This window comes from Dendroctonus ponderosae, unplaced genomic scaffold, assembly GCF_020466585.1.
Source record: "Dendroctonus ponderosae isolate FM_Combo_2020 unplaced genomic scaffold, Dpon_F_20191213v2 Dpon_F_20191213_1, whole genome shotgun sequence".
Classification (NCBI taxonomy): Eukaryota; Metazoa; Arthropoda; class Insecta; order Coleoptera; family Curculionidae; genus Dendroctonus; species Dendroctonus ponderosae.
In genome coordinates this window covers 22,445,308-22,457,478 of record NW_026017110.1, presented here as the reverse complement: position 1 = coordinate 22,457,478, position 12,171 = coordinate 22,445,308, and the positions used below count along the sequence as shown (strand labels likewise).

At 34.4% G+C, this 12,171-nt stretch overlaps 1 protein-coding gene across 1 annotated transcript; it reads right to left on the bottom strand.

Annotated features, from left to right (window-relative positions):
• Positions 1 to 7,650: 7,650 nt before the first annotated feature.
• LOC125505834 (homeobox protein Hox-A4-like) lies at positions 7,651 to 9,814 on the bottom strand. Its single transcript, XM_048670530.1, has 3 exons — positions 9,353 to 9,814; positions 8,750 to 8,825; positions 7,651 to 8,389 (listed from the first exon to the last, which is right to left on the bottom strand). The coding sequence occupies exons 1-3, from the start codon at positions 9,509 to 9,511 to the stop codon at positions 7,839 to 7,841; spliced, it is 786 nt and encodes a 261-aa protein (XP_048526487.1). The 5' UTR covers positions 9,512 to 9,814; the 3' UTR covers positions 7,651 to 7,838.
• Between the last annotated feature and the right edge of the window lie 2,357 nt (positions 9,815 to 12,171).

Here is a 12,171-nt window from a genome sequence, read left to right as displayed (position 1 = left end):
TACACAGTGAGGTTAGATCAAGTCTTTAAACGGCGTTTAAAGCTATAAACGCCCAAAATCGGCCAGTTCGTTTCTTTAAACGCGTTTAAGCACAATCTAAGTTTAAGGTTCTGGTGAAATCCGTTTCGCGCGTCAAACTGAGTTTCAGACGTTAAACTGGTTTAAGATCTTGGTGAAAATCGGCCTTATATTTTATGGTATATTTCAAATCTGCCTAATTAAAATGATTTCAAAATTTTTATATTTAGTGACTTACTTTTTTTCGAATTCACTCAAGGCAATTCGGTTTGTTTTAATGGTCAGGTATCCGGCAATCTTTGAAAAATTGTTGCCATCGACTTATCTGTAACTTATAATAAGCAGAATCCAGTGCTAGTTCGGAAATGAGTTAATGTCCTCATTGGCTCACCGAGGAAAGTAGACATTTTCAAAATTTTGCATATTATGTCATATTTCCGGATACTGTGCACCAACTTTAAGGACACATTTAAAAAGTTATTTTAAATATTATCCGAATTAAATCCGAATTATCGAATTTAATATTAAGTGCTCGTCACTACAGCAGCTTATAAAATAATTTTATGTTGATTTGGAGTATCCATAGGTAAAAGCCATCTGACAAAGGTAATCTGATCGCCGTCGTATCCCAAAAATAAGGAAACGCTTGCAAGAAAATTTGATTTTGTGCCGTATTATTCTTTCAAATTTACTGATGGAAATCCTGCTTGATTTGATGGCCAAGTTGCAAGCAAATTTTGCCTTACTGTTGCTATGGGATTATGTGTTAGGAATTAAGACTAATGAGTTTATTACCCCAACCGCTCAGTGGGGAAAGTAGCTATTTCCAAAACTTGGCATATTTTACTATAAAGGGTGTCTCGGAATATGTGGGCATGCTCCCGGCATTGTACACAAGCGGCTAGCCATACTAAGAGTACCTACTTTGTCTGCCTGACTTCCGTATGCGCATCGCACGTCTAAAGTTCAAAACAACAAACTGTTTTTGCGCCATTCGCGGTTATAACGTAAACTCAAAGGTATGTTATTATTTGAGGGCTTGCTTTACAAAATAGTATTTCGCGTTACCATTGTGGTCTGTTATCAAGTGCGATACAACGTGTAATAAAAAAATATGGCTGTGACGTGTACTGTGTGCAATGAGACATATTGACAATGAGGGGCAACATGGGACAATAATTGAGGAAGAACAGAGCTCGGAAGAATAAAAATTAATTGAAGTTTTAATCCAGGATAAGAAAGACGAAGACTTGTATTCACTTAACGATGCAACAGAAAACCGCTGAACTAAATAGAATTATTAACAGTAGAAAGTCCAATGAACAACTTGAGGTTTTTAAAAAATTAATGAATCCTGCCCGAACGACTATGGCAGCAATTGAGAGTATTGCGGGTTCTTCGTTTAAGACAATGCAAAGTTCCCATAACTTACCACAGGATAAAAATATTTCGCAACAGAGACGGCTATACAAAACAAAAAAAAGGCACCTCTAAACGACGTAGAGCATTTACCAAACCAGACTTCGACGAATCAAATAACATTGCGTTAAATCTGTTGTATCGAACATAGTCAGACTATAATTAAAGTTTTAATTTACTACCTAGTTTGGTTTTTTTGTTTTAAATATCCGAATGCAGTAGTCCACCATTATCCGCTGGCGTAACGTTCTTTTCAAAACAGGAAAGTACACTTTCCGTAAACTCATTGATTATTTTTCATTTTTGGATGTTTAATTTTTCACCAAAAGCAAGTAACGAAAAGGTAATTGCGCATGAAATCAGTCGTTGCGTCATTTTAACAGAACTTGGTAGATCTGCATATGCGGAAGTCAAGCAGCCAAAATTAAATAATAACATACCTTTGAGGTTACGTTATAACCGCGAATGGCGCGAAAAAATGTTGTTGTTTTGAACTCTAGACGTGTAATGCGCATGCGGAAGTCAGGCAGCCAAAGTACTCTTGGTATGGCTAGTCGCTCGTGCTTTGTACAGGGGACGTTAGAAAACATAACTACCTAGTTTCTTTTAAAAAAAATTTCGGAGCATCTGAAAATTGACTTTTGTAAATAACTTTTAGAATACTTCATGCAGTTTAGTCACTTTTTGTTACGATGAAAAGTACATCATTGCTCTTAAAAAAGACCAATGAAAACATTTTTAGCATTTCGGTTTGCCAGGGATGGCCTAGGTGGAGTGCAATAATAGTTTTATTTCACCCTTTACAATAAAGACAGGAAAATAATGTATTTAAGTAGCTACTTAAACTGAAAAAAGGCACTCTACTCTACCATCTCCGCTCCTTTAGAGGCCTGTATCTCAGTAGGGCGGCCCTCTCCAATTGGGACACCTTGGCAACATTTCTGAAAGTCTGGCATGCTCCCAATTAAGGTTAATTTTAAAAGTAATTTGTCGATTCTCTTAATATAGATCTATCTCTCATGTGGTTCTGGGTTATTTTATTGTCGTAGAAAACTATTAAGTTGGAAATAATTTTTACTGTTTTGCTGTGGAACCTCTGTTTGGGTTCAAATGCGGTTTTAATAAGCAGGAATCTGAATGAAATTGTTGTAGAATGGCCAATTTGATTCTTATGTGAACGAGTTTTGAAAAGATTTGAAGAAATTTGTAAAAAAAGTATTGCATTACACATAAAAACAGTACATAACAAGATACAATAAATAACAGAACAGAACAGAATTATTACTTTCTAATTCTTTAACAATCACTTCATCATAAATAACACTAGATGAATTACTACATCCGAAAAAAATGATTACAAATTTGTTGTTAATAACAACGCCAGCTTATTTAAATTCAAAAAAATATTTTAGTAGACATAACCTTTAAGTATTCAGGGTGCTTCAAAATTGGCGTCATTCCTCTGCAGGTGTTGTCTGGCGGTGTTTTGGGAGTACAGAAAAAATAGCGAAGAAAATTTATTGTTATTAAAAACTGAGATAATTGCAAAAAGCTAATTAGAAAACGGCAACAATGTGTTTCAGGGAAATCGGCCTAATTAACATTACGTAAATACCTGTAACTTCGTAATTATTTAAAACTCCAGTAACCATAGATAAATAAATAAATAAAAAAAGGATAAACGGTAAATTCAACAGGAATCGTTGAATGACGCACCCTATGTCGAAACTATTCGAAAACATACATTTGAGTCTGTAACTCCAAACAGGTGCCTGTGTTAATTAAAACCTGCTCAATTTATACCGGTGTTCAGTAATCCAATGGTTTAATGTAATCTTACATATGTGGTAGAAATGTAGCCCGTATTTATTTGTTGCCTGGGAAAGTGTCAGTGATTGTATAATGTAATAACAAAGTTGAAATTCGATTTTCAACTGTTAAAATCTTCAAGAAAATATCGAAAAAAAAATTTCAATATTTTTCTCGTACGTTCCAAGTGCGCCCCTATTACCCCTTAAAAGGAATGACGCCAATTTTGAACCACCCTGTAGAATAATTTCTGAAAGTTGCGTATCACAAAAGACACCACGGGAAATGATGGCGACCGGAAGCTACTTAGTACCAACATTACCTAAACCTTTTTCGGTCACAAAATTCTTCCCAACTAACCCTTAATGTACCCAAAGATTTATGACTCACTGTTCACTATCTCTTTGCGTGGGTTTGCATCCTTTTTAATTGCATGTGCTTAATTTGAGGCAGCCCTCAGTCAAATGAATTTGCATCTTTCTTCCGAATTCTTGGAATTTTAGTTAATCCGCATGGGATGAACAAACCGGTTTTGGTTGAGTACTACGTAATTTGCGCCTGTTGGGCAAGTGAAGGTCACCGGAAACATCCCCAAATTTGGTACTAATTGAGTGCACATCTTTGCGTTCTGTTGTTTGACTTTCTATATTTAAATACACTGTACCCGATTGGTGGATTTGGACACATTTAGATAAACCACAAACGTATATTTCGGAAACAACAAACAACCCTACTGACAAACGTTCATCCCAAGGTTTACCCACGAAATCTTTGCAAATTACAATTTTTCTTGCTCCCATTCAGATTCGGAGTAAAAACAATATCAGAATAAGGCCTTGCTCCTTAACGGCTATTGAAAAATTGAATTAAACATTCGGACCCCTAACCTTTTTCAGAAGGACATTATCTTTTGTAACGTGGAAAAAAGAGACACGAAAAATATTAAAATTATGGGATCTTCGAAGATTAAGTATTTAATTCATTTTACAATTTTGCCAACCTCTAAATCATGTAAATCCAGGTAAATCTGACAGGTTTAATAATTCTGCCGAAGCTGACAAGTTAGTTCCTAGTGAACTGATTTCGAATGGGTTGATGAAATGTAGAATTGGGCTCAAATATATTAGTACCAAAAGTAAAATGTGGAAGATGTTCGTAGCTTTGAATCCTGGGATCCTGAACATCATTTGAATAGTTTCTGCTATAGGAGAAACTATTCACCAGCATCAAATGATGTTCAGGACACACCTTGTCAGTGTTGCTTACAGGACAATTTCTAGAACAATTACTTTATTTTTTGTGCTTCACTTCTGTTTTGGAATCATTCCTTTATTTCCTTCTCAGTCAGCTTCGGCTGTTGGAAAAGAGGAATTCGCTTTGTACTCGAGAAGTATTTGTTTTTGTTAAATTAATTTTCCAATTGAATGTGTTCTAACTCTTTCGACAGGATTGCATGTAGGCTTATTAATATGACTGCTTTGCGCGACTACTGCTGAAGGATCCGCATAGTGGCGCTGATCGTTTTGTTTTAAAACAAGACATAATACAATGTGTCCAATTCATAAAAAAATTGAATACATAAAAATAACAATATTTTTGTGATTACTTTCTAAATTACATTATCCGTTGTAAAAATAAACGTTTCAATTACCGTTTAGTTTAGCAAGTATATATTTAAACTAGTCTGATTTTTTTACCTATCAAAAATATTGTTCTTTGTTTTAGACATCACCAGTAAATCAGTTAATCTGGGGTTGAGACACTTATGTATATTCTATAGTATTTTCGCTTGCTGAATCCAAATCCGCGGATTATTATCAGCTTAGGATTAAGGTGACTTCAAGGTCCCAACCTCGATAGAGGGAGAATCGAAACAAATCGATTGCAAGAAGATAAAAATGGAAATTGAAAATTCGAGTTAACTTTGGAAACCGATTTTGAGTAAAAAAAATTAAGGCCAAGTTTGCCATTGGATATTGTCGTCCCTATATTATAAGATGTTATGTTCATATACATGTGTATATTTATAAGACATGCATCTTTTGAACAAAACCTACAAATGTATATATTTTTTTCCGTCTAAATGGTCCTTTCTGTCTGAAAGAGCGGAAAAGTCTGATGAGACCGTGAAAGTTAACCCTTGTTGTGTCAAAATACTTAAATGAATTTCATAAGGAAATTATATTTTGGTACCTGATGGGTAATTGTCTTTCACTCTGACTGAAAGCTCCAGTTTTTTCTGCAATTGTATGAACTTGTTCAAGTTTGTCAGCCAAAACTAACTCGAGGGGGGCACACCGTTAGGCATCAGTTGAATAAAGATACTTTTTCCTATTGAGAATGGACTATACTCATTTATAGTCCATTTAAACACATTTACGCAAAAACTTAAAAATATGTTTCGAAAGCAACAAGCAAATCTACTGGCAAACGTTCATCTTTGCAAATTATAATTTGTCTTGCTCCCATTTAGATTCCGCATGCAAACCAAGATCAGAGTGAGGCTGTGCTCCTTATCGGCTATTGAAAAATTGAATTAAACATTCATACCCCGAAGGTTTTCCTGTCAACTGTCCAACAGGCAACCTTTCGTAACCTGGAAAACGAGAGATAAAAAAGTGTAAAATTTTCCAATCTTTGAAGTTTAAAATAATTTATCTCTCCGGAAATGAGGAACATTCTGACATACCGAAACGGCTCGTTATATTTCAGTACCATATAATTCTATTCGAAAACATGAAAATGATAGGCCTTCCTTCAAGTTTAAACCACTTTAAAAATAAAAAACGATTAGTTGCCTGATCCAATCCGAACACAAGAAGGAGCAGAACGTTACGAAAACAAAAAGTTTTTTATACAAGTTACAACGTAAACAAAATACTTATGTTTACCGCACTTGTATTGTAATTCATATGGAGGCTTTTGTACTCTTAATGTTTAACATGCTGCTTCTCTTCTGTGATATTTCTTTATACATTTTTAAAATGGCTAGGTAATGCATTGACGTGCTGATGCAAAATCACAAACAATTTTTGCTGAATAAATTTAGAAAGAGCTACGTGTTATGAGCCGCTTATAGCATTAAGATTTTTCCTCACAGTAAATATTTGACCGTGATTTTTGAAACCCTATATCTACAGGTAAAAAAGTATCACCTTAGTTTGATTCTGAAAGTTACAGTTGGTTACACCCGGAACTACCCCCTGGTGCTGATATGAATAAAGATAATGAGAGACACTTAAGAAGGTTGATATTTGTAAGCAATAATGACCAACAGTTTAAATCTTTAAAGTGCTGGAATCTCTCAACCACTTCCAATTGCCTTTTGGTGAAGTTAAATTGTCTTTGCAAGATAAAATTTCTTAACACTAGAACCACGTGTGTCAATTGTACGAAACATCTCTACTAGCTCATACCATTCTTTAGTGGGATAATTCACATGGGAGCTGGTTTTAGAAATAGTCCAAGAGTTTGTCAGATTTTCTACTGAAGTATTGATATTTATATATAGATTTTAAACCATTATATTTAATACTCTCTTAAAAAAAAGTAGAAATTTGCGTTTCAAACAGTTGAACATTTACTCTTCTTTTGAGGTAAAAGTGTTTGAAATATTATATTTAACTTCTAAGAATACCAAAGGTAAGATTTTATGTATGAAAAAATTGAACCTTTTCAGCGTAGCTCAACTTTACAAATGTTAAGTTAATCACCAATCTGGTAAGGGCGCTTTTATTTATATAAATGACCAAATCACAGTATGAGTAATTTTTCGTGTTACTTTTCCTGACTGTAATTCAATTTTAATACAAGTTCCTTTCCTGGGTTTCAGTCATTTAGTTACTTCGTTATTACAGTTTATACATATTAAGACATTTTAAAATTATCTAAAAATTATTGAACTAACTGGTTAGGAATCAGGAAGACAATATTTCGGAACAGACCAGAACTCATTCTATAGTGTTGTAAAACTACTTACTGGTGTATACGTTGTTGCCAATTTTAACATGTCTTATGGAATGGAAAAAGACAGAAACAACGAAGTAAATAAATGACTGAAACCCAGGAAACGAATTGGTATTAAATGTATGAGTAATTATAAGCTTGATGAATGAAACGAAAAACTGTTCAGAATAAGTCAAAAATTATCAGCAGAGAAATTAGTTTGAGAGTCGTAATTAGGAAAATATTCAGATTTCAAATTTTTGCTACGGGACTTTCTACCATTCTAACATGGAGAATCATCCATAAAAATTTCGTAACGCATTTTCCAAACACCCTGTATAGGAAAAACAAACTGGACTTATTTTAGGACTTAGAGTACGTACGTGGTTAAAGTAATGTCTCTTTGACATGGAACGCCTTCTGGATAAAATTAAGTGAAAAATAAATACAAATTGAACTTAACCTTTGAATTTTGGAACATTTTAATTTGCCTAACTAATAACAACAACAATATCGTGTATTAGAGTAGGGTACATCACAGAAATAATAAGTACGTATACGTACGTATTAGTAATTATAATCAGGTTCATTTTAATGAGTTTGATACAATTTTTCGAAACGTCACTAACCCTTAAAGTAGTATAAATTTAACCAAGAGCATTTAATACATTTGCAACTTCGTCAAAATCAAATTCATATAATTTCATATCTGACAGGTTTAACAATTCTTCTTCTGAGGCCGACAAGTTATTATTGAGCTGATTGGGAATAGGTTGAGGACATGTAGAATTGGGCTCAATTGTATTACTACCAAAAGTAAACGGTGGAAGATGTTCGTACATCTGAATTTGCCTTGGACCCTGAACAGGATTTGATGCTGGTGAACTGTTTATCGTATAGGAACAGTCACTGCTGCTAACAGGACGATCCAAACGAGTTCGTTTTTTGTGCTTCATCCTCCTGTTTTGGAACCACACCTTTATTTGCTTCTCAGTCATATTCAGCTGTTCGGAAAGATTAATTCGCTGTGTCCTCGACAGGTATTTGCTGTTGTTAAACGTATTTTCTAATTGAATTATTTGATGTGCCCTATATTGTGTTCTAACTCTCTTGACATCATTCAATGTTGGGTTAATCATATGACTGCTTCGCGCGAACACTGCTGAAAGATCTGCATATTGGGGCTGATAGTTTTGACCTAAAACAAGACATATTATATTGCTTCCAATCCTTTCAAAAATAGTATACATAATAATCACATCATTTTTGTGATTACTTCCTGAATTACATTAGCCGTTATAAAAATAATCGTTTGAAAACGCAAAAAATTAAAATTAATAGGGCAAGCACAAAATCTTGGACTAAAATATTAAAGATATGGAAATAAACTTTCCAAATATTCGTTTCTAATTTAAAGACCGCAAAATACGGTGATGAGTAATTTGCAAATAAACTTGTGCAATGGTAATAAATCTGGATCAACTATAAGGTCAGTAAAACAAATTCACAAGAGCATTTGTTAGTCGTGTGTTACAACATTTAAAATATGGTTACTTACTTGGTGGATATGGTGGACATACGATCATCTGGTTGACTCCTGGTAAGCGGTTCTGAGCTATTTCATAATTGCCCATCTGATGAAGTTAACAATTGCAAGTTAGTAAAGAAGGAATTCAAATTTGACTAGAATGGTTTTATACGTTATATTTAAGACTCGTTTGCAGGTGAGCAAATATCAAAATAAAAATGTCCTCGAAATAATTTCAATTTGAAAATAGTTATATTTAAAACACATACCACTCTAAAAACAAACTAAATCGTTTACAAGATTGCAAATAGCTTAGATGACCAAAACAAGGGTGATAATATTTTAAATGGAATATTAGTTCAAAAATGAAGGTCATGAAAAGGGATAAAAATGACAGTAAAATGTTGATAAAAATGTACAGACGCCCTCACTCTTAGTAAAGCCTGTTTAATGTAAGAGATAAGACTCAAATTTGATTATTTCACTCAAAAAATAAAATTATTCGTTATAAAGATATGTAGAACTAAAAGAATCAGATTATGCAAGCTTTATGTGAAACCACTAAAATCCCTAAGTAACCAATGAACAAGTCGTTTTGCAAAGCAATCACATATAACCAAAACTATCACTTACCGTTATTCGAAAATTATCCTGACTTGCCATTGGAACTTGCTCGTTTGCAAAAGAATACGGTTGCTGTACAGCGAAATATTGCTCTTGATAATTTTCTTGTATCACAGGAAATGTATTGTCGATGGGACTATCGTTAAGAGAACAGGAAAATTCACTCATAATTGTGTAACTATTACAGCCAAACTGAAGTTAACCACTAAACTGAATTCTACTAATGCTAATTAACCCTTTCTGAAGAAAATATATACTGTCCGAAGTGTAACATTCGCATCAACCAGAACCAATCAGGTAGATACCGAAGATGACGATAGGAGGGGGTGATGGAAAACCTCGCGTATTGCTTTTCAATGCTTCTAATTCCGAGGGCAAGGGTTAATTCGTTTTTCAGTTTGATTTCAAAAGCCGCTCATAGTTTTAATGACAAATAAAACGTTTACACGTATAGCCATAAAGTTAAGCGGATGATTTTTACCAAAATTGTTAAAAAATAAATTATGACTGAATTAGAAATTAAAGACTGTATACATACATGTACCCTTTGCAGTGGCTCCGAGTTGTTCGGGAATTGAAAAGTAAATTTTTAAGTACTTTATATTAATAAATTATTTTCTAGTCTTCTTCTTCTTAACTTCTAAATATGGGTACTGGGTTTCTACCAGTACTCTAAAAGTTATTTAAAAAAAGTCTATTCTCAGAATCTCCGAAATTTTCTTATCCTGCACTCACCCGGATGGAATTTTTTCACATGAATTCGTAAATTGCAATGCTACGAATGTGACTTACTGCACACAGTACACATCACAGCCATATTTTTTTATTACACGTTGTATCGCACTTGATAACAGTCCACAATGGTAAAGCCAAATACTATTCCGTAAAGCAAGCACAAAATATTTGGTTCCTGTTGGACAAGAGTCAAAGATTTTCATATAGATTTCGCCGGCTTCGCCCAAGCAGAAAAGAAAACTGGCACCGCCACTGATCCTTTGGAATGTATCAAATGCACAGTACATTGTCAACAATTGAGTTAGGCCCATTTTCATCAGAAGCAAGCGAAACGCAGTTTGACGAAACTAAGTTTATGTTAAACGCCGAAATTAAACGCGTTTAACGACGGACCGTTTTCACCAGCGTTTCGGTACGTTTCACAAACTGCGTTTATTGAAACGCAGTTTAAGCAACTGGAAACACTGGCATCGTTGCAAAAGTGAGAAATATTACGATTCTCATCGCAAARTCATCTTATCAGGGAACCATTTGGGTCCATGACGTCAATAACCCGTTATCAAACCCAAAATTTCTGCTCGAACTAACCGTAAAATTTTAAAGTTTGATTTGTTTATGTACGGTTTGTGCATTCGTGTATGGCTTATGACCGGTATACACGTTTTTATTAGATTTTCTATTTGAAAAATTACTTAAACAAGTAGAAAATTTCTTTAAACAAGTAGAAAAGGCAATTCGGTTTGTTTTAATGGTCAGGTATCCGGCAATCTTTGAAAAATTGTTGCCATCGACTTATCTCTAACTTATAATAAGCAGAATCCAGTACTAGTTCGGAAATGAGTTAATGTCCTCATTGGCTCACTGAGGAAAGTAGGCATTTTCAAAATTTTGCATATTATGTCATATTTCGGGATACTTTTCTGAAAGCAACATTTCTGAAAGTCTGGCATGCTCCCAATTAGGCAGAAAAGGTTTTTTGGATTTCACCATCAAAAGCATGACGGTTGACCTCATATATAAAAGTCATTTTCTATAGTTCCCTATCATTTTGATTTACAGGATCCTGTCAAAAAATCCACTTTTTGGTTTCGAAGTAATATCTAACATTTTTCTTGTTACACTGATTTTCAAAGTCAAGAGCTCATGTTAAAGATAAATTTTCACGAAAATTATGCCAGTATGATTTGAAAAAATCGAAAATCGAAATACAGAGGTGCGTTGATAGTGATCCAAATCTGAATTTGAGTGTAGCTACTAAAAATCAGAGTGATCGGACTTGCTTGTTATACGTGCTCTGTCGAAAAAAATTGCCAAATAAGCTAACATTTCTTTGCATTGCAAACATTTCTTCGATATGACATCCATAAGCCGTCATGTTTGGTACTTTCTGGTTTCACAATTTCTAGAACAAACTTACCATTATGGTCAGAAATTAACCTGACAATAAATTGATGCAATTACATATCGCCGCTAAGTTCAGTTGAATAAGAAATTCTAGAAGAAGTTACAAATGAAAACCGATTTTCACGCTGCCTTGTTACATGCATTTTCAAGTGAGCACACTTACGGCTTCGGCTTACTATTTCGAGAACATGCCGTTGTAATTTGGTTCCTCCACAAATCAATCTGCAGTCATCAGAACATTCTAGAGTTCAGAGCCTTCAGAGTTTCAAAGCCTCCCATAAAACCAAATATTTCAGGGGCAATTCCGATAGGATCACTTTTATTGCAATCGATTTTATTGAGTCGACGATCATACCTGCACCTTCTTACATGACGTTTCAGCTTCCACACCAGCTGTAGATTTTGAAAATCGGTCTAAGCCGAAAAATGTTATCACTGCATGACAAAAAAGTAAATTTTCTTGATCCCTTGGTGGAAAGTGCGTACTTTCGCTACTATCTTCGATGGCGAAAGCATCACTTCTACTCATTACAAATTTTCTTTATCTCGTGTGGAAAGTAATAACTTTCGCCACGCACGCTGACAGCTTGACTTTGCCACTGACTGGCATCTGACTGTTCTGAGAGCATTTTCAAAGTCTTTTTCCAAAACCGTCTACTTTTCGCGACTAAAAATAGTATACGGTTCGC